We start from the raw sequence: 24,838 nt of genomic DNA, 5'->3' as shown, positions 1-24,838 counted from the left end.
GAGCATGCAGCTGGCTAACTTGAGCCTGGGTGGAAAAAGCCACTCTGCTGGCACAACTTGGACCTGCCTGTCAGGTGCCGTGGGTGGGAGATGTGGCAGGAAGGCCCAGAGGGACCCCGGGGCCTCCAGCTTCCCGCTCCTGCCAGCAGCTGGGGTGAGACAGCACTCACCACCCCAGCTCTGCCTCGTGGGAAAATGGCAGAAATTGGGGTGAGGAGCTCTGGGGGCTACAAGAACCATACCAGGGGAAGCCTGTCACCATAACATATGAAATCACTTGCGCCTTTTCCTCTCTCGACATCCATCCACACCTTCATGTTCCCATCCAGAGGCAGGCACAGCTCCCCACTGCACCCAGCCTGCCCTCTGGGCGACCAGGACCCAGCCCCATGTCACTGGCCGGGGAAACTGCGTACCCGAAACTGCCCCCTGGCACCACCACAGTGCTTGGGCAAAAACTGGACACAAAGCTAAAACTGGATATGAAGCGTTACTGTTAACCCACAGGGTAATCTTTGCCGTCCTGCAGGGGCACCCGTGGGAGGAAAGGGGCAGTGAGGGTTTTTTTTTGGAGGGGTGGCAGGAAAACCTCATGAACCCCCCAGCCAGAAGCAGCTGTATGTTTTTATTTGATTCCGTTCGACTTTTTTCCCTTCCCTTGCCCTCCGTTCGACTTTTTTCCATTCTATTTGCCTTGCTTCCATTCACTTCCATTTTACTTGACTCCTTTCCCTTCCCTTCCATCGTATTCGATTTTTTTTTTACTCTCATTCCAGTCGACTTTTTCTCCTCGCCCTCCCGTTCCATTTGCCGATCCTCCCCGGGCCGCTGCTCCGCGGGCTCCCGGCGCGGGGGGCGGCCGTGCCGTGCCGTGCCGTGCCGTGCCGTGCCGGGGGGCGGGCGGGGCGGCGCGGCCGGCCGCACGCTCTGTCCGGTTGCACATTCTGTCCGGGCGGCGGCGCGGCTCCCGCTGCCTGCGCTGCGCCCGCCCGCCCCGGCGGCACCAACATGGCGCCGCCGAGCAGCGGCGGGGCGCGCCGGGCCGCCCCGCTCCCCCGCCGGCTCCTGCCGCTCCTGCTGCTGCTGCTGCCGGCGGCGGGCGGCCGCGGGGCCCCGGCCGGCCCCCCCGCCCTGCTGCTGCGCGCCCCGCCGCCCGCCGCCGAGCCCCCGCGGGGCCGCCGCGCCGCGCCGCGCCCGCCCGAGCCCATCCAGGTGTACGGACAGGTGAGGGGGCGGGCGGGGGGGGGGGGGGCACGGCGGCATCGCCCGCGGAGCGCTGCCCCCCGCCTGCTGCGCGCCGTGGGGGCGGCAAGGCGCAGCCCCGGGCCCCGGCGCCGCGGGTGGGCGGCGGGGAGCCGGCCCCGGGGCGGGGGCGGTGCGGGGGGGCGCGCTGGCTGCCCGGAGAACAGCCGCCGCGCTTGCGGGGGTCCCGCAGCCCCCGGTCGCAACTTGCCCGGCCCCGCGTGGCCGCGGGCAGTCGGGCTCGGGGCCGGCCCCTGCCCCGGCAGGTCCGTGTCCGGCGCTGCGAGACGTGCCGGGCGCCGCGGGGTGCTGGGCTGGACGCCGCCGCGCTGCGGGGCGGGGGGCGCCGTGCCCTTCGCTCCAGGGGCTCCTCTGCCGCCGCGCTCGGGGAAGGGGGGAGGAGCCGCTCACCGCAGAGCGCCAGAAGCTGCCGTCCGAGCGCATCCCCGCCCGGGCGCGGCGCGCCGGCAAGTTTTGCTGCCGGGACCACAAGGGCTGCCCCTCGCCCCCCGCTTCCAGCCAGCCACCGCTGTGGGGCCGGCGGGGAATGACACTCGCTCTGCCAGGGTGCCTGCTGTGGGAAGCCTCAGCCTTAAAAAGCCTGCTTCGTCCTCGAGCTGCCTGCGTGCTCGACTACACCGAGTTGCTGCACTTGACCCTTCCAGCTTACACTACCTGTGTCCCATCGTGTGCCCAAAAAGCTGCCGGGGGAGCAGGGGGTGGGTGGGGGCAGCCCTCGGAGTGCTGAGGCATACTTGGGGAGAGGCTTCAAGCCTTCAGCGACATCCACATCTGCCTCCTCAGCTAGCGCTTTCCCTTCTGGGTGCCTTATAATTTCTCCCCTTTTTGCTGCTGGTAGGATGAGAAGGAGCCGGCCGCAAGGCAGGGCTGGCCCTAGAGCAGCTGGAGGGGCCACGCGCAGGGCTGGTGCTGCTCCTGAAGCCCTGCTCCTGTTCCCCCATTTAGAGAATGGGAAAAGCTGTTCCTCCTCCCCTTGAAAATCTGCTTCACCTCCTCAACATTTGGCCATTTTTAGCCTAACACAGCTACCCCATTTTAGGGAAAAAAAAAACCCCAACCCATGACGCTTGTTTCTCATCTACAGAAAGACATTTGTAGCAGTTTCCCTTCCATCTCGCTGTAGCTTTCATCTAACTCACCTGCCCGGGTCAGTTGGAGAGCTGCTTTGGCAGGAGCAACCTCTTATCACCTGGATGTGTAGCTGCGGATCTAAGAGAGTGCGGTAACCCCAGTGCTACCCAGAACAGGGCTAATAGGAAGCAGAGGAGTTAAATGGTTTGCCACTGTTTGGTCTTTCCTTCTTGCCTTAAGCTTTCAGAGGGGATTTGCCTGCAGAACAGCATCACTTTCACTGTTGACATGGCACAGGGTTTCAGGCTAGCATACAAAACCTGGTTGTTCCGCTGTTTTGGGACAGGATGCACAAATTTTAAAGCCCAGGTAACTACGCATCACCAGGAAGAGTTTATTGGCACTAAACAGCAGTTCTGAGTTCTCCCAAATGCTACAGTGCTTTAAATCAGGGTCTGCTTTAATAACAGGGACAAGAGAGTGCCTGTGTGTCGTAGCCTCCATTACAGATCTGACTGCACAGGATTACTAACGCCTAGAAAGCCAGAACAATGTGCAATGCTGTGCTCAGGGGTCTCACACACCTAGTAATCCCCATGACTCCCCTAACCCAGGTCGCTGGTGCTCTAATACCAGCAGAAAATTACGCAGTCACAAAAGCAGTCCACTCGCAGGGACATCATTGTAAGGGGCAGTGCTTGGACTGAGCATCCTAGAGCTGTGCCATTGCAGTCCCTTATCTGGGACCCATCTTGCTCCTGTGTTTGGCAGGTCGCTTGGCCATATGCTGTGCGCTGGCTCACACCCCAAAACTCCCTGCCCTTCCCTGGCTCTTGACTGCAGTCCCAACACATCCTCATGGGACAGCTTAGAGCCCAGGCTCAGCTTAGAGGTGAAAGAAAGCGCATCATGGGAGGTCAGTGCTGCCTGTTGCTGATGCGGGTGATGTTGCCAGGGGACTGGAGGGAGGGGGAGGGACACATCACGTTATCTGGAAGCAAGGAGGGGAAGACAGTTCAAACCCTTTGTGGTTCCTTAAGAGCCAAATGCAGCTTACTCGGCACCATCTATAACAGGCTCAGAACAGTCTTGCCCTAGACTCCAAAGACAGAAGCACAGAACATTACTTGGATTCCTCAATGATCTGGATCACCACTGCTTGCATCTTTGCTGGGCAGGCTTGTGTGTGTCACCACAGCAAAACTTTCCAGGAACCTCTAGCAAATAAGAAAAGTAGCCTAAACCCCTGTGCCTTTGTGGCTTTTCTGACTCCAAAGCACCAGCAACCAAGAGACCAAATGCATGACTCCAGAGACAGTCAGCTCAGAGAGAGAGCAGGGTTTGTTGCCTTGCACAGCCCTCACCTCTACAGGACTCTTGGTGAGCGTTAGAATGGACGGACTGTTAATGAAGCAGGCACTGACATGAAACAGCTTTTCTAGGGTTCCACTAACAGCAGAGAAGCATCCCCAGGGCAAGACAACTGCTGCTCACCCCCCCCCCCAGGGCCAGCAGCACTCTCTGAACCCCTTGTGGCAACCACAGCACTGTGCCCTGCCCTCCTCTTCCTAGCCCCTGGGTACCGAGGCAGTGGCTCCTCTGCAGCCCACCCTCCCACCCCTCAGCAGCCTCCCTGCTCAGACTTGGACACAGGTACTCAGCTCCAGGCCTTTACATTTCCAGGGCACATCCCCACCATCCCACATAAATCCCATGCCCTCTTAGGGGAGGGCCAGCCATGAACCCCATCACCTGCAAGGTCTTTGCTTAGTGAAAGAATCAAGGAAAAGGAAAGTAGCCACTTTGGATGCCTACCTGCGTGCTGGGTTGAAGCGCTTTCTGTGACCATGACACTGGCTGTCTAGGAGTGTCATGATGTAGCTGAGCAGACAGCACAGAAAAGCACCGGCGTAGGAGGCTAGCCTCTGCCTGCCGATCCTGAGGGGTGAGGGAGAAGATCACAGTTCCAGAGAGCTGGGCTGCTGATACAGGTCTAGACATACAGGTCTAACTTTTATCTGCAGATATCCCTTTCCCTTCTTTGCAAAGGGCTTATCTGAAACCTCCCCCAAAAAGCACACAATCCACAAGAAACCTTTGCCTTAAGCTGGGAGAGAAGACACCTTACCTAACTGCTGGTAGCTCCCGCAGCAGCCAACTCGCCCTCTTTGCTGTGGCTGCAAGGCCTTGAGCTTCTCCCCATACTGCTGACCTGTGTGCAGCCATTGCCTCTGCACATCCCCTGATCCAGCAGTTTGGCTGGCCCTAACAGCAGCACATCCTTTCCCCTTCCAGAGGGACCTAATTAATTGCTCTCAAGCTTCCTGTTTCCTGGTGATAACCAATCCTGCCTTTGAGGAGAGGGACTAGGTTTTCATCATTTCCAGGCCATTTACTACAAAATGACCTTTGGTAAGCCCACCTGCATGATGGTAACACTCCCTGCCCCTCTGCACCGATGAAGACCTGAGATGAACTCCTCAGCTGCTAGTGCCTGGAGTGCCACATGCTGCTGCAGCCTGCATTAGATTAAAACTGATGCTGCACCATGATGCTGCTTTGTCTTTCAGACAGAAGTTTTTCAAGACAGCTGAGGAAAATGTCTCCCATTAACATAACACCACAGCGACGATTTTGTGCAGGAGATGTTAACGTCTCTGTGTCTGTGGCACAGCACACTTGCAGAGTACCAAGAAAGCAGCGGCCTCCCTGGGAGATGAGCCCCCTTCCCTCGCTAGAGCAGTGGGCACGGAGGGGCGAGGGGCGCTCGGCCGGCAGCCACGCTGCGGCTGGTGGGCACAGCTGTGCTTGGGCTGCGGGAGTCCTTTCCCACCGCCCTCGTGCTGTGCGCTGCATAGATGTGGGTCATGCTGGCCAGCTGCCCTGAAATACTGCTAGCACGTTGTCAAAATAGCGCCTGAGTGGGGAGAGGTGGAGCTTCTCTTCTTTTGAGGCCATTGGCACGTCCCAGGTAGAGAGTCCACCTTAGCTCCCAACCTGCAAACTGGCAAAGAGCCCTTCTGCTTTCAGAGCACTTTGTGGGGTAAATACCATCCGGCTGTGCGAGCGGAGACACCAGTCGCGCTGCATCGGAATTGAACCGTACTTAATTTTGACCTAGTTTGCCAGCCTGGCAGAGACCTTCCCAGATTAGGCTTTAACCTTCTGGAGGTGCACTGGGTGGCGATGGCACATCCCAGCAGAGGGCTGGCTGCAGGCTTCTGGGCCGCCCAGCCTTTTCTTCCTTCCTGGCGCTGGCAGATATCCCCCCCCATCGCTGTGTTGCTGTGTTTGCCTGGGGCACAGACCCCCCTGTGCCTTTCCCAGCAGCCCTGGGAAGGTTCCCCGCTCCTGAGCTTGCCAGGAGAGATGGGTGTCTGGAAGCCACACACTTTCTGTTCCTGGCACCGCAGCGGCCTGGAGAGGTATTTGTGGTTTTATTCATTGTTTCCCTTTCGGCAGGTTCCTCGCATATCCTGCTGTTGGACTAAGCAAGCATTGCAGTGTCCCATGGGCATCACTTAAGCTTTCTGTAGCTGTAGTGACGAGCTCATGGCGCGTTTCACTGGCAGCGCTTTAGACCTTTTCTGCAGCCTTCCTCTGTGCCTTGGTTATGGGGGGAGTGACTTTCATTGGTGCTTACCCAGATTTGCAGAGGCAGCCTCGATTCCCCATCACACCCGTTCCCCCTCCATCAGTTTAGAAAGAGAGCCCATCTTCAGGACCTCCTCATCCAGGGTCCTGCTCATTCCTGGGGTAAACAGGGCTCTTGCCTCGACCCCAGTCTTCCCCTTCCCTTGGCCTTTTCCTTTCTCCTAGGAACTACAGCTAACAGAGAGCTCTGTTGGTGGTAGCAGAGAGAAAACAGCCCTGCAAGCAGATGATTTCAGTATTAACAAAATTAACATGGGCCTGGCACTCTCTGAAATGAGTCACCCGTGTTTCATATCAATGATTTCAGACCCTGGCATATTCAGTCCAAGCCACAAGCAGTGCTATGGCAAGCACAGATTGTATTTTAAATATCGTGGCAGGGCTGGAAACAGATGCTCGGGAGCAGAGCAGAAGGTACAGTAATGAAGCTTTAGTGGGAGCGCACGGGGAACGCAGCGTGCTGGGAATGCAGTAGCCACCCATGACACACGACTCATCGGCGATGCCGGGCTATTGCGTCAGCCTTGCCAGGGTGCGGGGGGAGGCAGAGGAAACAGGGACGCAAAGGTTCAGCACTTGTTCGTGGTTTCCAGCGAGCCAGAATGATGAGGAGCCTGGTGAGAGCACCTTTCCTTTTAAAGCCCTGTGCTAACTGAGCTGCAGCTTTGCTTCTGACCCCTTTCAGCAATAACTTTGTTTAGCCCCATCCTCATTTCCCCGGCTACTGGGTGCAAAATGTTTAGCCGATTCCACTTCTGCAAGCATCTCCTGATGGCCTTCAAGCCAAGATCTGAGCTGCCAGTGAAACTTTGATGGTTTTGGCAGCTGCTCGCAGCCACAGATTTGCTCTCCAATGCCCTCGCTTATTGAGCCATAGTAATAACCTATTAACTATTCAGAAATTTCCTAAGAACTGCATTTGTTTGTAGGCATCCCATTTTCAGTTACCTAACCAGGACGGGAAAACACATAAATGATCCCTAGGAGTCTTTTTTTTTTTCTGCACACCCGCAATTTTACAGTGTTGAGCCTCAGCCCCCAAGAAGTCGCACTCCAAGCGTCACCTCCCGATTAATGGTGAGCACCCGGGCAGAGCTGTGGTCCAAGCCCTATAGCTAGCGCGTTAGTTCTTGACAGAGCATACCCGCCGACACACGCAGTTAGCTCCCAAGCCCACTCAGCACCAAGAATAACCCCTAACGCTGTCCCGACACTTGTCACTGTGCGCGGGTGCCAGGTGCTATTACCAGTCAGCAAGCGCACAATATTTCTGCTTGCAGTTTGTCACAGCTAACGGTGTGATTTCTGCACGGGGAAGTTATGCTTCCTACGCGGAGCAGCTCAGCCTTGCTGGTGGATCCAAGGCTGGGATTTGGAGTCCTCCAGTGATGGAAAGGCCTGAGATAACTGCTGTCTAGCTTGCCAGCAGCCGTACGAGTAGCTACAGCGAGGTGCCCATGCCAGAGTCACTCATCTCCTGGCCAGCCCGCACTGTTGGAGCCCAGGGCTTTTGCTAATGCTGCAGTTTGTTATGTGTGAGGGGTGAGCCACCTCCGCCAAGCTTGGCAACCAAAATCCTGCCCCAACCTCTCAATTCGGGGCATAAGCAACTGAGTAATGCAATGGGAAGGGGAACTGGCACTTGCAGGTGCTGAGCAATGCAGGACCAGGGTGCTTCCCCAGGTCCAGATGCTTAAGGAGCTTGGCACTGCTCCCAGGTCCGCTCACCAGCTGACAGTTGTCCCCTCGGTAGGCTCGGCAAGGCGGTAGAACCATCTTAGCGCAACCCCACGCATCCAGACGACAACATTCTGCATCCCAGCCCAGTCTGGGAGCACTCAGGCTCCAACTGTGCTCCTTGAGCAATGAGGCAGCTTGTACCAGCTCTGGGGCATGGGCCCACAGGACCTGGGGGACTGTCTTCTCCCCCCATTTCTGCAAGGGATTCATTTATTGGGAGATACTGTTAACAAAAAATAAATATATGGTGTGAGCAAAGCTAGCAACATTAACTACACAAGCAGCTGCCGCTACATCTTGGCTCCAGTTCTCCCCTCCTGGACTTCATTTGGCACCTTACATATTAGAAGGACAAATTAGAATTTCATGCATATTTCATATACACTTAATCACTTGGCAAAGACCAAACCACTTCCCCATTAAGTGGAATTTATGCTAAACGCTGTTTCCATCAGGCACCAGCCGTTGCCCGTTCATAGGTTAAACCGGTTCCCGAGAAAGGTTTTCCCTGTTTGGGGAGTCTGTGACAGTGGGCTCCTGCCAAATGAGCCTCATCCCAGCTAACGGGGCAGGGCGACTCCTGTCAGGCATAGCAACAGCTGCATTGCAAAGCTATTTCACAAAACCTGTCCTGGTCAATGGGGCATCAGGTGATTTTTCACCTGGGGCACAATGCAGTGCTGCTGCCTGGGACAGCAAGGACATGGGGTCCTGTTTGTTGCTCCCGAGCCGTTCGAGTCCCCACAGGGCTCCGCAGGGCCACAGCAGGGCCATGCAGCTGCCAGCTGCGGTCCCTGCACCGGGAACCAGCGAGGCAAACGTGCAAGGCTCTTAAACACGAGACGCCACTACACGAGCCCTTCCTGGGGGGCTTAGCAGTGTAAGGCATCCTTCTGGCAGCTTCTCTTTCTTTACACCCCTTGGTAAGACATACTCCAGCAGTCTTTAGCTACTCCAGACTTTTCTGCTGAGCGCAGCCCCTAGGCGCTGGGTGCTGCTGTTCCTCCCTCCCAGGGAACCAAACCTCAACTGGTGCCATTTGGCCTTTCTGTGAGCACTGCTGATGCGTAACGAGGCTCAGACCAGCCCAGACACGGTCCCCCTGGCCTTCGGGCTTTGCCAGTGCTGCCTGCTCTCAGGAGAGGTCTCCATGGCTCGCTGTCTCTTCCAGCTCATGGGAAAAAGCTGTAGAGGTTTATTGCTGAGGTTAAAGCAAGGTGCAGGTGGGAGTTCCCAGTGGTTTTTCTGGTTTTGAAGCTGTTCTAGTGTTGGATTTCAAGCAGGAAAAAGATGCCAAGTGCTACTGAAGTCGCCACAGAGGTAGCAGCAAGCCCCTCTTGGCTGAGGGGAGCTGGGGACGATGTGTGCGGGGCAGGTCTGGCACATTGAGACTTTGGCTTTCCCTGGGGAGAGCAGACTGGTCTCCCTCTTGAGGGGCTTTTCTGGGGAAGGGGGGCTGGGCAGGGTTGCTCGCTTCTGTCTCTGCACAACTGCAGGCTCCCCCTCGCTATCCCACCCCCCGTCCCCCCTCCATATATCAGCAAAAGTCTGGACAGGCTAATAAAGCTAGCTGTTTGCCTGAAGCCAGCAACCTCAGCTGGGCACAGCAGGGAACCCAAAAAAACTGCACCCAAAATAACTACTATAGATGTAGGGGGGTCAGATGGAGTTATTCTGCTTTTAGAGAGGAGGGAGATTGGGGCTGGCAGTGCAGAGCTGCTCTGGGTTTCAGACCTGAGGCTGTATGTCGTCGGTCTCAGTGGGCATCAGCAATTCCTTCTTCACTGCCCTGTTTCCCTGCATCCTCAAACAGCATCGCTTCTTTTTTTTTTTCCAGCGGGTGCACAAGGCTACCACTGGCTTGCTTTGTAGCTGATGCTGCTGCCTGACCTAAATCTCCTCTGCGTTTGCTATCCGGGCGCCATGGCATGGTTTGCCCAGTGGGGGGGTCTCTGGCTGGGCAGGTGGGGGTGCAGCTGGAGGCACCAGCCCAAGGAACTGCCCGTTGCCTCCCTGCCAGGTTTTGTTTATTTTTTTCCCCTTGTGTGAGCCTATTGCATAATAGGGATTTGAGGGCTTCTGCTTCGCTCACCCCCCTTCTTCCAGAATAAAGACCTTGTTTTTCCAAGCGTTTTACTTGCCGGCCACTTGCAGAGGTTAAACCAGTCCCTTACCCTCACCCTGGGCAGCACTCCTCGCTGATCCTGGGGTCAGCGGGAGCTGCAGGGTGTCAGGCCTAAGAAGGGCTTAGCCCTGTATTTTTACAGCTTCCCAAGTCCGTGAGCTTAGGGGTTACCAGCCGTCAGCTGAGCCGCAGCCACAGTGGCGTGCAGGGGCTCAGGCACGCACGTCTGCTGCTGCAGCCACCAGGGCACCCATCTGTGGCCGAGCTACTTCACCCTGCTTCCCCGCAAGGCTGGCCATCCCCTCGCGCTGGCAGGCTGGGTTTGCCCAGAGGCTCCTGCATCTCCAGCGGCAGTGATGCTGCAATAGCTGCCTCATAGAAACCGTCCCCTCCGACCGGCGCTGCTACAGCGCTGCCAGATACAACCGCACGTACGGAATAACGGGATTGCGTACAACGGCATGTGTTGGAAACCAGCATGTCCTTTCGGGTACAGAAGAAGTCACTGTAGAAAGGTGACTCCGTTTCCCTGTGGTCCTTGGCCCAATAAGCCTGGATTTGAAATAACTTCTCAGTCCTTGGTTTTAATTTTTGATCTCATTGTCGCTCAAATCCTATTTCTCTGAGGAAGAAAAAAGGGAAAACTAACCCCTTTAGGCTCATGCATTTTGCCAACACCTTCCTGAGAGAAGCTGCTTTACCTGAGGCCATGCTCCAACTCAGCCACCCCCCAGGGAAGCATTTTCTTTAACTGTTTGGTGGCTTGCAGTGAGTGCTTGAGTATCTCGCTGCAGTGGCCTTGGTATAACTGACGGCAGCCCTGGCTTGGTGGCACTGTCTGCGTAATCCCTGTTGCGTCGGCAGAGATTTCCAGCCTCCATCATGCAGAGCAGCTACAGGTTTACTTGGCTGTGCTTTAAATGGTGGGGGAGCTTTAAATGAGACTTACTGGGGGAGGGGGGAGTGGGATGAAGGCACAGCAGTCTCAGAAAATGGTGGTGGAAAAATAAAGTCCTTAGCACACACTCGACAGCCGTGGGCCATCCAGTTGCATTTTAGCACCCCGGGCTGGAGCTGAGCTCGCCCCAGGAGTGTCTGTGAGCACACCTGTGAGCACACCCCAGGCCCCTCTGAGCAGCAGCAGCTCAGTGCCCCTCTGCTGTCCGCCACCTTTAACTCTTTAACTTCTGCCCCTGGTTAGAATGAGTTTCCCCAAAGTCTCTGTTTCCGAGGATGAGGGGTACAAGCAGGCGTTTGCTCTCCAGCTGTCGCTGCAGGAGAGGCTGTGGCTCAGGGTGCCTTTTCCTTGGTGTTGCAGGTCAGCCTCAACGATTCCCACAATCAGATGGTTGTTCACTGGGCCGGAGAGAAGAGCAACGTGATCGTGGCCTTGGCCAGAGACAGCCTGTCTTTGCTGGGTCCCAAAAACAGCGATGTAAGTAATGCAGCCTGGCACTGGCCCGGGCTGCCTTTGCTGCTTCTGTGCCTGGCGAGGTGGCAGCAGCTGCTGAGCTGCAGCCTGCCTTCCTTGTCTGCTGCGAAGACAAAAGAAAGGCCCGTGAGTTTGAGTTCAGAAGCACAAAAAAACCCCCATTTAATATCCTCTGTGTTGCCCCCCCTCTGTGTTCGAGCCCTGAAAGGCTGGCTCGGGCAATCTGTAAGGCTTCTGCCCCTTGCAGTTTTCTGACTTCTTACCAGATCGGTCAGAAGGGAAGCCAGGGCATTGCACTTCTCACGCTGGGGCTTCTCCTTTGCAGGTTTATGTGTCTTATGACTATGGGAAGAGTTTTAAGAAGATTTCGGAAAGGTTCGGCTTCAGCGGGGGGAACAGCAGCGAGGTGGCCATTGCCCAGTTCTACCACAGCCCAGCTGACAACAAGAGGGTGAGGAGGATGCGGCAGCCGGCCCCAGCGGGCTTCCTCCGCCGGGCAGCACTGCTTATCGCTGCCCACAGCACAAACACGCGCGGCCCTCGGTGCCAGGGCAGTTATCCTGCAGTGGCGGTGCCTATAGAATAGAGCAGCGAGCTGCATGCCCATCACTAGTATCATTACAGAGCTACCAAGAGAAATACTTGTTTAGGCTTTCTCTACACCAAGGTCACCTTTTTACTGACTGAAGCCCTCCTAGGGAGAGGTGACATGTCCTTGCCCTGCAGCAGCTGAAGCTGCCACTTGCTACTCCGTAGGTGTTCTCCTCTTCAAAGCCAGGCCGGGGGAACTGGGTGTGCAGTCATCCCGACCCACATCTGTGGGTCATGCTGAAAACCTGCCTTTGCACAGGGCGAGTGCTCACTTGGGCCCTTCTTCTGTAGCAGTGGGGAGGGGCAGGTCCCTCCTGCAGGCAGGGACTTAAGGCTGATTTTGCATGGTCCTCTCAATTCCCAGGAGAGACCCTTGGGGCATCCCAGGGGTCCCTGGGGCAGAGGTGGGACATGCTGGGCATGCTGCTGCATCTCCTGTATGGCTCTACAGCGCTCAGGCGCATTGGAGCATGGCAGGAGAGGGGACGGCTGGGGCAGGCAGGTTCCTTTCCCCCAGACTTTGGCCCCCCAAAAGCCCCCCCTGGACATGTGCCTCTGTTACTGCTAGCCTGAGCTCTGCTTTGACCTCCTGGAGGCTGACTGCCTGCTTTCTTTCTTCCTTGTCGGTCCCTCTCTTCCCAGTATATCTTCGTGGATGCCTTTGTCCCGTACCTGTGGATCACCACCGACTTCTGCAACAATATTCAGGGCTTCTCGATTCCCTTCAGAGCAGCAGACCTCCTCCTGCATGGCAGGAACCCCAACCTCCTTTTGGGCTTTGACAGGTCTCATCCTAAAAAGCAGGTGAGCACTTCTGCTCAGATGGGAGGGCCAGTGTCCTGCCTCTACCGTGCTGTGGCATTTCCCCTCGCTGTTAGGTGCCACACAGCCTTTGTGGCATGCCGAGAGCCACCCTGCCTCGTGCCAGCACCGTGTGGGTTTGTGCTTTGACTATGCAGGGCATCTGAGCTCAGATTGCTGCATGCAGATCTGTCCCAAATTAGCCAGCACACCCCCTTCCCTACAGGTCAGCCTGGTTTCTGACCTGTGGGGCAGGGAGGATATAGTACCTGCAGGATAGTTGGCTTAAACATTTCCTCTCCCTTTTCCTTGATTTACGCTAATCCTTAATCCACACCGCTCCTGACTGCATTGATCTCCCCGACTATTGCGGTCGTAACTCGCCGCAGAGAGCTGGCAGCTGAGGCAGAGCTGACCTCTGCAGTATTTCATGTGGGCATGTGGTTTGGCTTTGGGTCTTGCATAACAAACTGTTTCTTGAAAACAAAACGCTTTTTTTCCCTTGCTGGGTAAAGATTGTAAATAGTGACAGCACATTCAGATAGACACAAGTCGCTGAAGCAAAACCTGGAGGTGAAACAACCGTCCCCCAGTGTGTGAATGGGGAGAGCCCAGCAGGGACACGTGCAGTCTGTGCTGTTTTCGGTCCAGTCATAGCAGGGTGTGTGCTGGGCACTGCTGATGCCTTCCTGGGGGATGGAGCAGGCTGAGAATGGCACCTTCCCCAGAAGGGCTGCTGGACTGACTGTCAAGTCTGGAGTCTGGCCGTGTCCACATACCTGCAAAGAAAGAGGCAAAAATTGCAGCTCAGGTGCCACCAAAGTCCTTGGAAAAAAACCAGGCATGTTTCAGGGGCATGGGCCCTTCAAGGGACGGATATGCAGAGGGGCTGATGTGTTTGCAGGCTGACATGTTTATCCCTGCTGCTTTTGTTGGTGCAATGAAAGATACTATCTCTCCCCTTGACCTTTGTCTTACTGGTGCCCGCAGATCTGCAACAACTGTCTGTTGCTGTGCTTGGTGGTGTAGCGGCCTCTGAGGGGGAGACAGCTCTGCCCGGATATTTACCCTTGCTATCACACTCCACGAGTACATTATAACAAGTTATTTTTATTTCTGAGTTAATGTAAAACCAGGTGCATCAACAGACAGTGGGAAATCCTTCTGGTAGGAGACTGTTTTTTTCCTGTTTTGGTTATTCTCCTGCAGCTCGAAAGATTACTGTTGCCCCAGGCAGCTGCCCTGTAAAGCAAAGTCATCAAAGTAGTTCACAGTTTTGCAATGGATGCATGTCCATCCTGCCTTTGCTGCCTGAGGTTGGGTTTCTTAAAGGACAGGGTCTGTTTGGTTGCCCAGTCCCACTGGCATCTCTCACGTTTCTGTTGCAGCTCTGGAAATCGGATGATTTTGGCCAGACCTGGATTATGATTCAGGAACACGTGAAGTCCTTTTCTTGGTACGTATTGCACCTATGCATTATGCCCAGCTCCTGTCTCTCACTCCTCACCTCTTGCCTTGTTTTCTGGCCTGCACAAACCAAGGACCTGGGTACCAAAGCGCGCTGCAGCCCCAGCCACCTGCTCCCCTCACCCAGCAGACACCCTGCATCGTGGGGATGTGGCACGGCAGGGTAACAAGAGATAGCCACCAACACAGGCAGTCACCCAGAGGTGCTGCACTTTCCCCCTGGTTCTAGCCCGCCCACCCCATCTCCTGAAAGGGCTTCTGCTCCTTGGCACCCGCTGCCTTCTGCGTTGTGACTGCAGAGGTAACACCACCACCTTGTTTGTTTTTTCCAGGGGGGTTGAGCCCTATGATAAGCCAAATACAGTGTACATTGAGCGGCATGAGCCTTCTGGGGCATCGACAGTCATTCGAAGCACCGATTTCTTTCAAAGCCGAGAAAATAAAGAAATAATTCTGGAAGGCGTTGAAGACTTCCAGCTCAGGGACCAATACATGTTCGCAACAAAGTCTGTGGTAAGTATCATGTGAGCAATTCGCCATCAGGGGTGACGGTCGACGTGTCAGTACAGTACCACTATGGCCAGAGCGGGCAGTAGCTCTGCTTTCAGTGGAATCTGTGCCTAGAGCGTGGTAAGAGCATTTGCTAGGGTGGCGTTACTCGCTGCCGTACCTTGCAGCTTTTGGATTGTCACTTTGGACCTTTGCTTGATGCGGAGGTGTCGCTCAGGATGCCTGCAGCTGCCTTCCCTGCTTGACCTCGCACCACTGTGGATGAAGCAACACCCACCGATGCTGCTCTCCCGGAGGGGCTGGCAGCGGTGGTGTTCTGCTCAGCCTGCCTTCAGGAGGCTGGGCAGAAGTAGGTCAGCCTGCGAAGTGCTGGGACCTGGGAAAAACCACAGGATGCCTGGGCAGGCGGGCGAGGCGGGGGGCATGGGGTGGGGGAGGCGGGGGAAGGGGAAACGTGGCTCAGAAGCTCAGTGGTTAGGAGGCCGCTTGTCAGAGAGGATTACCATCAAATGTGGATAAGGGCCAAGTCGCCTAGCATGCTCCAGCTTGGAAAGAAAGCTGGATTTTCAGTTTGCTTTTTTAAGAAAAGAGGATGTGGGTGAGTGAAAGCGGTCTTGTGGTCCCTCTGCAGCCAGGGCCCCCTATACTTTTTGTAGCTGTTGGCCAGTTTCAGGCAAACCTGAAAGAAAGCTAGAAAGCATCTGTGGTTTCTTGGAGGACAAGTCCTTTCTAGACGATCAGAGACACTACACCAGAGGGGTAGAGTCCTATTCCTTCTAGAATTAAGGAGCAGTTTTCTTTTTAGAAGATGCTAGCATTGCTTTCCTCCTCCGCTGCTGCTATCAAGTCTGTTTTCATGAACAGCCTTTACCATTTAGGGGTTTGCAAAACTGTGTGGGATTTCCTAGGCAGTAAGCGGTGAGCGTGTCACCTCCGGCCACCCAAGCAGCCGCAGTGGTGTGCGACACTGGCAGGGGATGTGTTTGCAGAGCGCTTTCTGTTTCTCAGAAGTCTCTCCTGCAGGTAGCACAGCCTGCAGCTCTTAGGGCCTGTCCCCTCAGTGCTGCGCCTGCTCTGAAGCCTGCTGTGGTTTGCAGAAGATTTTATCTAGGCTTGCTGTTGATGTTGGGTGGAACACGGAGGAGGGGTGGTCCATGTCTCTGCAAAGCCACTGGGCCCGGAGGGCAGCAATTCTGAAAGTGTGAGGCGGTTTTGAGTCGGGACCTTTCCAAGAACGAACTCGATCTGGGGGTTCTTTGGAGTTGGTTCTGCTTCTGGAGGGCTCAGGGGTCACAGGGGTCACCATCACCCTTTCTCCTGCAGATCTAATGACTGGTGTTACACTAAACAACATTAAAAATCACCTGTATTCCGTGCAAAGACCAATGGGAAGCACAGAAACTAGGAGGGAGGCTGGCCTGGCTGCAAACCACAATTCAGAAGTTACGATTCAGAAGTTACATCCCCAGGTCCGGAATCAGGCACTTGCATCAAACCCTGGCTGCAGCAGGAGCGGTGCTGGGGAGAGGACAGGCTGTGTGGCAGAGCCACCCAGGACACTGACTTATGCTCCTTTCTGTGGGAGGCACAGTTGCTTAGTGATACAGAGCCTGGGAAAATCAGACCGCTTATTTTTGGAACCTAAATCTGGGTTTAGGTTCTTACCATTGGCATCCCACATGAAATAGGTTGCCCCCAGCTTTTTACCTTTTTGGCTTCACCTTGGTGCCTTTCATTTTGTGCAAATTGTTAAAAATAGGGAGGAAAGAACAGACAGCTGTGCAGAAAGGGGAGGAATTAAAACCAGCCCCCTTACCTCCACCCGACTGGCAAGAAAGGGCAGTTTGTCTACTTGCTGAGCTCTGGCTGTGGCAATGCAAACCAGTAGCGGGGGGCAATGCTCCCCAGCGTCGGTCCTGGGCAGCTGCCACACTCTGCCCATGTGCAGGGAGGGTGAAGTCCTGGGCGTGTGGTTTGTGCGTGTGCCCCAGTCTGCCTTTCTGCTGCTGCTGGGGACGAGGGTGATTTCAAGGGTGAGAGCTGCTTCTGACACATCCTTCTGCTCTGCCACAGCATTTGCAAGGCAGCTCACAGCCGCCTTCGGTCCAGCTCTGGGTTTCCTTCAACCGCAAGCCGATGCGTGTGGCACAGTTTGTAACCAAGCATCCAATTAAGGTAAGTGGTGCTTTCCAAGAAGACCTCCTCTCTCCCTCCTTTGCCAAGGAGGCCCTCAGATGTCAACAGCAGTTCTCTGCGTTCCACCAGATGCTGCAGGAGCTGGAGCTGGGAAGGGACCTCATATGACCCTGCTCACAGGGGTTTGGCTAAGCAAAAGCTCATGTTAGGATGACCTTGTGGTTTATGTGATGGTACTTGATTCTAGTGGTTCATGGCACTGGAGAAATACTGGGAGCACTGTGCAGGGCCAGCACCGTCCTGGGCGCGAGGCTGTTTGGAAAGAGACGGTCACTGACTTCCTCCAGCACTGGTGATGGAGGCTGGCAGCAAAGCCCAGATAGCCAGAGGGGGGCTGATCTTGGTGCTTTGGCTCTGCTTTTGGGTACCTTCCCTCTTCCCGTGGTGTGGGGTGTTAGGTCACTGGGCACACGCTGCCCCCACCGGCATGGCCCGGAGCACCCCTCTTCTCTGCAGGCAGAGGAAGCCCAGGGGCACAGCCAGGGTTTGCAAAGGTTCTGTGGTCTGTGAACCTGATGTGATGAGGTGTCCCTGGGCTGGTGGGGACGGAGGAGAGCACAAGAAGTACCTTCAGCGTTTGGCAGAGCAGCAGGGTGTGCTCCCGACTGCGAGATGCCCCTGGCCTCGGTGGGGTCCAGGCACAGAGAGCTCTGGCACCGACGGGGCTTGGCACCCAGCGCTGCTTCTGGGCGGCTCTGCCAGTGGGTTCTGCAGCGTGGAGGGTGGAGGATGGTGATTGCTGCAGGAGAAACACAAAAGAAAAAGCAAAGGGAAGATACTTACTTGCCAAGTGGAAAAAATAAATACAAATGGATGGAGGGAAGAATAACTTTCAGCTAGCTAAGGGGAAACACTAAACCAGCCTGTACATAAACCGCGCTTGTATGCCCACACGTGCAAAGCCAGCTCACCTGTCATTTACCTCCCAAAGGAATATTATGTTGCTGATGCCTCGGAGGACCAAGTGTTTGTGTGTGTCAGCCACGATAACAACCGTACCAACCTCTACATATCGGAGGCAGAAGGCCTGAAGTTCTCCCTGTCTTTAGAAAATGTGCTCTACTACAGCCCGGGAGGAGCTGGAAGTGACACCTTGGTCAGGTAGCGGGGGATGTGCTTAATCAGCTGTGGTAAATGAGTACATCAGCTGAGGTCTTTGTAGATTTTGCTTACTTTTGATTTGATCAGAGCATTGCCCTGACCCCCAGCCTTGACAGTTCCCCACTCCCCAGACCCAGTGAGGCTGCGATTCATGGATCCCACCTTTGCTTACAGGTATTTTGCCAACGAGCCCTTTGCAGACTTCCATCGTGTCGAAGGTGTGCAGGGTGTCTACATCGCCACCCTGATCAACGGCTCCTTCAGCGAGGAGAACATGCACTCCGTCATCACCTTTGACAAGGGGGGCACCTGGGAGCTGCTGCAGCCCCCAGCGCAGACGCAGTACGGGGAGCAGATAGACTGTGAGGTAGCACGGGCTGGGAAGGGGCAGGGGTGCGAGCATGGCAGAAGGCCCCCACAAAAGAGGCTGAAATGGCAATCCCACCGTGAGGGAGTCCCTCCTTGTCTTTCCCAGCGGAGGGGGCTGGACTAGGTGGGACGAGGGCACGGGTCAGTACAGGGTAGAGGGTTAATGCCACTGTGCTTTTCTTTTCCAGTTTTCTCAGGGCTGCTCTCTCCACCTGGCCCAGCGCCTGAGCCAGCTGCTTAATTTCCAGCTGCGCAGGATGCCCATTCTCTCCAAGGAGTCAGCGCCGGGGCTGATCATCGCCACTGGTACCGCTTTCCTTGCTGCAGCTGTGCGGGGGCTTGGGCGTGTTGTTGTCCGGTCATGAGGAACTTGGCAGCGCCTGGCTTGTCTGTGCAGGTTACAAAAATGCAGTTCAGTGGTGCATTTTGCAGGTTTTTCCTTTCTCTGTTGCAGTCCCCATACAGTAATTATAACATGTATGTTTTACTGCAGCATGGTGATGTGAGGAACCTTGCCTGCTTTATTCTGATCCTCTTTCCTGCCACTATCCCTGTGAAGGGTTTCTTGAACATACAGAAGCTCCTGTTTGTCTCACTCTTTTACTGAAGAAAACACACGTTTTGTTTGATCGTGTTTACAGCCATAGGTCTTTCTCCAGCTGCTTTTAAAACTTGTGCTAGTCTTTAAAATACTTGCTTTTGAAGGGATTAGTTCATAGTGTGGAAGATCGGCTGCCCAACTGTTGTCATTTTGCTCACAGACAAAAATAGTTTAGAATCTCTGCCTTCATTTTAAGCAATAGCTTTGCATTCCTCAGGAAGAATGATTTCTCCTGTTCTCCTAGGCTCCGTTGGCAAGAACATGGCAAGGAAAACCAATGTCTATGTCTCGAGCAGTGCTGGAGCAAGGTGGAGAGAGGTAAGGCCACCCTTTTCCGTGCCAGCTCAGACAAGGTGATGGAGGAGCAGGTAGGATGTTGGCAGCAATACAGATAAGTGACGTGCAGCTCTTGGGCACTAAAACTGACCTCCACATTGACATCCAAGAGCTGTAGCTGGAAGGTGCTGAATGTCCCTTGAGACCAAGACAAAAAGGTCTTTAGATGAAGGACTAGGCGTGGGTTAACATTGGAGGAGAACCTCCTGGGCCTCTTGGTGAAGGTGGTGGGTTCAAATGCAGGAGAGCTCCCTCCTCTGTTCTTTTCAGCTGGCAGGACTTGCCCTCAGCATGGGTCATCTGGCCCCTTTTATACAGGACTGACAGCTGGGACCTTGTATGTGAGAGTGTCTGGAGAGGCTCTGGCACCTTCCAGAAAAATGGGATGCTGCCCTCGGTTTATGGGGAGTTTGATGCTGTTTACTAAGTGGGTGTTCTGGTCTGTGGCAGTATTTGTAGTCTGCCTGTGCATTCTGCAGCCAGTGTAATGTGGTATTTCAACATCTGCAAGCTATTTACTCCTGTGAATTAAGTGGCCTCCTTTTCCTCCCGTAAATGCTGCGTGGTCTGGGTTATGGTCTGGGCAGCTGTGGCAGCAGGGGGGCATGCCACAGGTGTGGCTGCTGCCAAAGCCAACCATGGTTCAGAGGCCAGCCCTGGCTGGGAGCTGGTGCCTCCAAAATTCATCTGGGGAGCGGCTGTGGAGACCTGTTTCTCCCTGCAGGAGCCTTGTGGCAAGACAGGGATGCTCATGGCCAGGGAAGCTATTTGAAAGCCGAGACTTTCAGGTGCCGACCTCCCCTGGCTCGCAGGCAGGTTTGCATTGGAGTGCAATTAAAACATGCCGAGGAAGCTTTGACCCACAGTTGATGCTGAGCTCCTGGCTGGTTTGGGCCCTTTGTATCACAAGCAGGGGTGCAGAATGACCCAGCAGTGTTGTTCCCCGGCTGAGCAGCAGTAACACAACTCCTTCCTCAGCTTTGGCAAGCAGCAGGCTGGAAGGCTTGTTGCTCTCCAGATCACTGGTATGATTTCACAGCACAGAAATGAAAGAAACAATACATTCAGTGCCCTGTGTAAGAACTCCCCAGGTGTGTTAGGCATGTCCCGCAAGCAGTCAGGTACATACATGCTTCCAGTTCTCATCTTGAGCTGTGCCGGGCTCCCCAGATAGGAAAGCAAAGATGATTTTGTGTTGGTGGTCACTGAACAGAGCTGGAGGTGAGGATGAAGTACAACTTTCTTTCTGTGGGATGGATGCATGAACTGTCTTGGGGGCTTGTTTCTGCACTCCGTGGCCCTGCTTCAATTTAAGCATTCAAAAAACCTTACAGCACAAGAACCAATACTTACCTGCAGTCCTAGGAAGGCGGTGAGTCCCTGCCGAGCATTGAAAAAGCCTTGCAGACATGACAAAGAGCTGGAGACTGAGAGGGGGAGCAATGGCCTCTAGTTTCATGTAATGGAACTTTTTCCATTGATTCTTTCCCTGCACGTGGTGTGGGAGGAGCAGAGTCGAGAGCACAGTGCTGCTCTTAAACACAGCTATACATTTAGGGAAATTGGGCTGGCTGTGCTAGTCTACAGCTGCTGGCCCATAAACACTTGAATCTCTGGTGCCTCCAGGTCCTTGGCTTGGCCCAGGCAAACCAAAACATTAGCTTGGGTCGAACAGCATTTCTGACAAAGCACATATTCCAGCCAAGCTTTTCCCTTTCAGCACGGCTCTGATGCATCTCGGCACTGTTTCTCTTCCAGGCGCTGTCTGGACCCCACTATTACACTTGGGGTGACCATGGTGGCATTCTTGTGGCCATTGCACAAGGCACTGAGACCGACCAGCTCAAGTAAGTGGCAGGGCAGGGGGATTGCCTCTGGTGCTTGGGCTGGGGCCGGGAGAGTGCCCTGTGGTGGGCAGGACCTGCCCCTGGCAGCTCTCCCAATCTTCTTTCTCCAGGTACAGCACAAATGAAGGAGAAACCTGGAAAATATTCACTTTCTCAGAGAAACCGGTGTTTGTGTATGGCCTGCTTACCGAGCCTGGCGAGAAAAGCACCATATTCACCATCTTCGGCTCATACAAAGAGAATGGCCACAGCTGGCTGATACTGCAGATCAACACCACAGACGTGCTGGGTAAGGGGACAGGTGACAGAGCCATCGCTGACGCTGGTTGTGCAGGTGGGAGAGCTGTCCTGTCTCCACCCTGCAGCTTTGCAGGTTGTGCACGCTATAAGCCCGTACCTGAAACCAGACAGTCCCCACGCTGTGCAGCCTGCCCCTAGCACCCCTGTGGGTGCAAGGGAGATCTTCACTTACCCTCTTGGGGGGACTGAGGGTGAGGAGGGAGCGCAGGAGAGGTTTTCAGAAGCCCAAAGTGACCTAGAGTCCTCAGGCTGTGAACCAAACTATTTAGTCATCTAAGGCTCTGAGATTCCCTCTGACAGGCACCGCAAGTTGAGTGCCTAAATACAAATTGGGTGTAGAAACACCTTTGTTGCTATTGCCCTCTATCCTGTTTTCCAGAAAAGACCCCAGAGAGATGCCCTCAAGTCCCATAGGCAGCCAGCTGACCCCGCTGTCCCAGCTGTCCCGCAGGAGCTGTGGGGGAGAGGGCATCCCCTGCGGGGGCTGTGGTACAGGGTGCCCTGTCCCGCTGCCAAAGGCTCTAGGGCCCCCTGCACTCTCCCCGTATCCCTTTCCTCCTCACTGAGGAATTTGTTGAAAAGGAAAAGGGGAAAAAAAAAAATCCTTCTGAAGGCTTGTGCCTATGAATGTTTTATAACCCGTTTCAACTTTGATTGCAAGGCAGCATTTTAATCAAAGAGCAGTTAAACCCAGCAGAGGAATTTGCTTGACTAAAATTTATAACTGATTCCCTTGACATTTTGTTAGAAATGTTTGGTAACCAGAACAACTTCATTTAAATGAGGCATCGCAAATTCACTGTCACCACGACCGAGCTGCTTGTTGCCGCCCGTCACCAAGTGCTGCTGCATGCTCTGAGCTGACATGCTTTCTGCTTTGCCTTTTCTTTTGGGCCGGGGCTAGAGCCATGTAGTGGGGGGGAAAACTGCTCGCTTCATGCCCAGGAGAGTGACGGGAAGGAAGCAGCAATGGGTGTCTGCGTGGTGCATGGCTGGGTGCCAGTGCGCCCTGCACTTGCTGCAAGTATCCTGGGCCTTGATGCCACAACACCACCAGCCGTAGGAAGAAGCCGAGGTTCATGCAGCCTCCTCAGAGGCTGGGCTGGCTGCTTGGAGCCTGCAGCTTCCCCTGGGAGGCCTTTCGCACCTCCTCTGAGAGCAAGGCTCTCTCCGTCCCCACAGTCCCTGGAGCACAGTGTGGTGCTGGTGCAGGACATGGTACTGTGTTTTGCACATCCCTGCTGGGCACGTGTCGACAGCAGTGACCGAGGGGAACCTGCCGCTCTTGCTTCCAAACCCTTGGTCTGGGGTGCCACAAGGACTGTGCCTTTCTTTACCCCAACCTGTTGCTTCTCTTAGGGGTCCCTTGCACAGAGAATGACTACAAACTGTGGTCACCCTCCGACGAGCGAGGCAATGAATGCTTACTGGGGCATAAAACTGTTTTCAAAAGGAGGACTCCTCATGCGACCTGTTTCAATGGTGAAGACTTTGACAGGCCTGTCATGGTCTCCAACTGCTCTTGTACAAGGGAAGACTTTGAATGGTAAATACCAATTAAATTCTCTTAGTCTGGACTGTAAGTCTGAGATAAATATCTGTGACCAATCGCTCAGAGTGAACAAACATCCAATTTACTTAGCTCTGTGTATCGCTGCTTGATTTTATAGCAGAGAGGAAACTAAATAGACTGAAAACATCCTTTCATTAATAACAGGGCATGAGACTTAATTAATGTCTTTAGAGCCTTTCGGGAGCCTCTGAAGGGTTCCATAGAAGAGGGAAGTATTGTTAATCCATCACCTTCTTTCAAATGATGGCGGACACTTTCCCATCACATACAGAGATCCTCTACTGAAAAGCTTAGTGACCCTTTAGCCACAGGGATGCAGCTGGCCCTGCTGTGTCATTTCATCTGCAATCTGCACATTACTGACACCGCACAACTTTCAGGATTAGGAAACACGCTCTGGCAATCTGATGCAAAGATTTGGGGTTAGAAAGTGAACGACTTTTCAGGGACTGGACTTTCAGCAGAGCTCATGGCCAGTCTGCTCAAGTGCCCGGTACACACAGTTAAGGACAGGCGTCCCAGACCTGCCTCTCTGATGCAGAGACTTGGGTCTGGCTCGTTGTGAACAGACTGAGGATAGTGCTGGTGGGATTTGATTCTTGCCTCAGAATCGCAGCCCTGGGCTCCCTACAAAATCAGTTTGACATAGCCTCTTCCACAGTGTTTTCCAAAGAGCAGACACATTGTAACTCCTATTTTACCAGCAGGAAAAGCCAAAAGACACACCAGTGACCTAACCCAGTTAGTTGGAGAGCTGGGGCTTGCAGCCAGATTTTCAAGGCGCACTGGCTCAGCTGTGTGCTGCTGCCTTACCTACCCTAGTCTGCTTGGCCACTGGCAAGCTTATTTGTAAAATGTTCTTGAAACGTCCTGGAGACAGAAGCTGCTCGGCTGTAAGATATTATTATGCAGCTAAATACTGATAATGAATGATCTTCTGACATTCTTTGGGTTCTTAAAACTTCTATGCAAAAATAGAACAGAGTAGTAGTATATAGCATGGCTGTCTTTTTTCCTTCTTCCCCGTCCCTCATTACATCTTTCTTCTTGCAGTGATTTTGGCTTTAAACTGAGTGACGACTTATCGTTAGAAGTTTGCGTTCCTGACCCTGAATTTGCTGGGAAACCGTACGACCCGCCAGTCCCTTGTCCTGTTGGCTCAACTTACAAGAAGACTCGAGGGTACGTGTTGTACTTGGGAGGGGAACCTGGTTTTCCACATGCTGGGATTTATCCTATTGGTGATTAAAAAAACCCCAAACAACCACAAAACCCCGTCACAAACACTCCTTGAGTGGCAATAAACAAATTGCATGTTTGGACATCCATTGTAACTAGGCACTGCTGCTTATTCTGGCTGAGCATGATGGCATGTTAACAGTTTCCATGAAATAAACTGCCTGCCTGTCTATGTTGCAGCTACCGAAAGATCTCTGGGGACACTTGTACAGGTGGAGACATCGAGTCACGTCTCGAAGGGGAGCTGGTACCATGCCCTCTAGCTGGTGAGTATGTACAGGACTGCTTTGGGCACAAGGGCTTCATTCATGAAGCCTTTGGCTGATGTCTAAGGAACCATGCACAAATTCCCAGAGGGCTCTCAGACAAAACCTATGACAGAAGAGCTGAAGTGCCTCAGTGGGTTACAAATCAATCATCTCCTGTCCTGTCCAGGGACCAGAGAGCCTCTGAGCGACCTGCGCAGGAGCAGCTTCAGCCTGCTCTGCTGCTGAAGGCACAGGAGGCTGAAGCCCTCAGAGCAGGCTGTGGGCAGGAGCCCTCTTATCCCAGTCACATCCTTGCTGCAGCTGGCTTGAACCCAACCAGAAAGACAGGAGTTAGCTCAAAGATACCCTCATCC

At 54.3% G+C, this 24,838-nt stretch overlaps 1 protein-coding gene across 3 annotated transcripts in view; it reads left to right on the top strand.

Moving 5' to 3' along the window:
• Positions 1 to 938: 938 nt before the first annotated feature.
• SORL1 (sortilin related receptor 1) overlaps positions 939 to 24,838 on the top strand; it is a 53,403-nt gene continuing 29,503 nt past the window's right edge. For all 3 annotated transcript variants that reach the window (XM_055819300.1, XM_055819301.1, XM_055819299.1), the window contains exons 1-16: positions 939 to 1,224; positions 11,172 to 11,288; positions 11,611 to 11,736; positions 12,519 to 12,680; positions 14,066 to 14,133; positions 14,477 to 14,657; positions 16,728 to 16,829; positions 17,782 to 17,951; positions 18,126 to 18,318; positions 18,509 to 18,626; positions 19,166 to 19,239; positions 21,016 to 21,104; positions 21,215 to 21,393; positions 22,764 to 22,950; positions 24,031 to 24,159; positions 24,397 to 24,482. In XM_055819300.1, coding sequence (XP_055675275.1) covers positions 1,009 to 1,224; positions 11,172 to 11,288; positions 11,611 to 11,736; positions 12,519 to 12,680; positions 14,066 to 14,133; positions 14,477 to 14,657; positions 16,728 to 16,829; positions 17,782 to 17,951; positions 18,126 to 18,318; positions 18,509 to 18,626; positions 19,166 to 19,239; positions 21,016 to 21,104; positions 21,215 to 21,393; positions 22,764 to 22,950; positions 24,031 to 24,159; positions 24,397 to 24,482 — 2,197 coding nt within the window. In that variant the 5' untranslated portion in view covers positions 939 to 1,008. The remainder of the gene's footprint in view (positions 1,225 to 11,171; positions 11,289 to 11,610; positions 11,737 to 12,518; positions 12,681 to 14,065; positions 14,134 to 14,476; positions 14,658 to 16,727; positions 16,830 to 17,781; positions 17,952 to 18,125; positions 18,319 to 18,508; positions 18,627 to 19,165; positions 19,240 to 21,015; positions 21,105 to 21,214; positions 21,394 to 22,763; positions 22,951 to 24,030; positions 24,160 to 24,396; positions 24,483 to 24,838) is intronic.

Source organism: Falco peregrinus, chromosome 15 (genome assembly GCF_023634155.1).
Source record: "Falco peregrinus isolate bFalPer1 chromosome 15, bFalPer1.pri, whole genome shotgun sequence".
NCBI lineage: Eukaryota > Metazoa > Chordata > Aves > Falconiformes > Falconidae > Falco > Falco peregrinus.
Note: the sequence above shows the minus strand (reverse complement) of the source record. Positions and strands in the feature narration are given on the sequence as shown.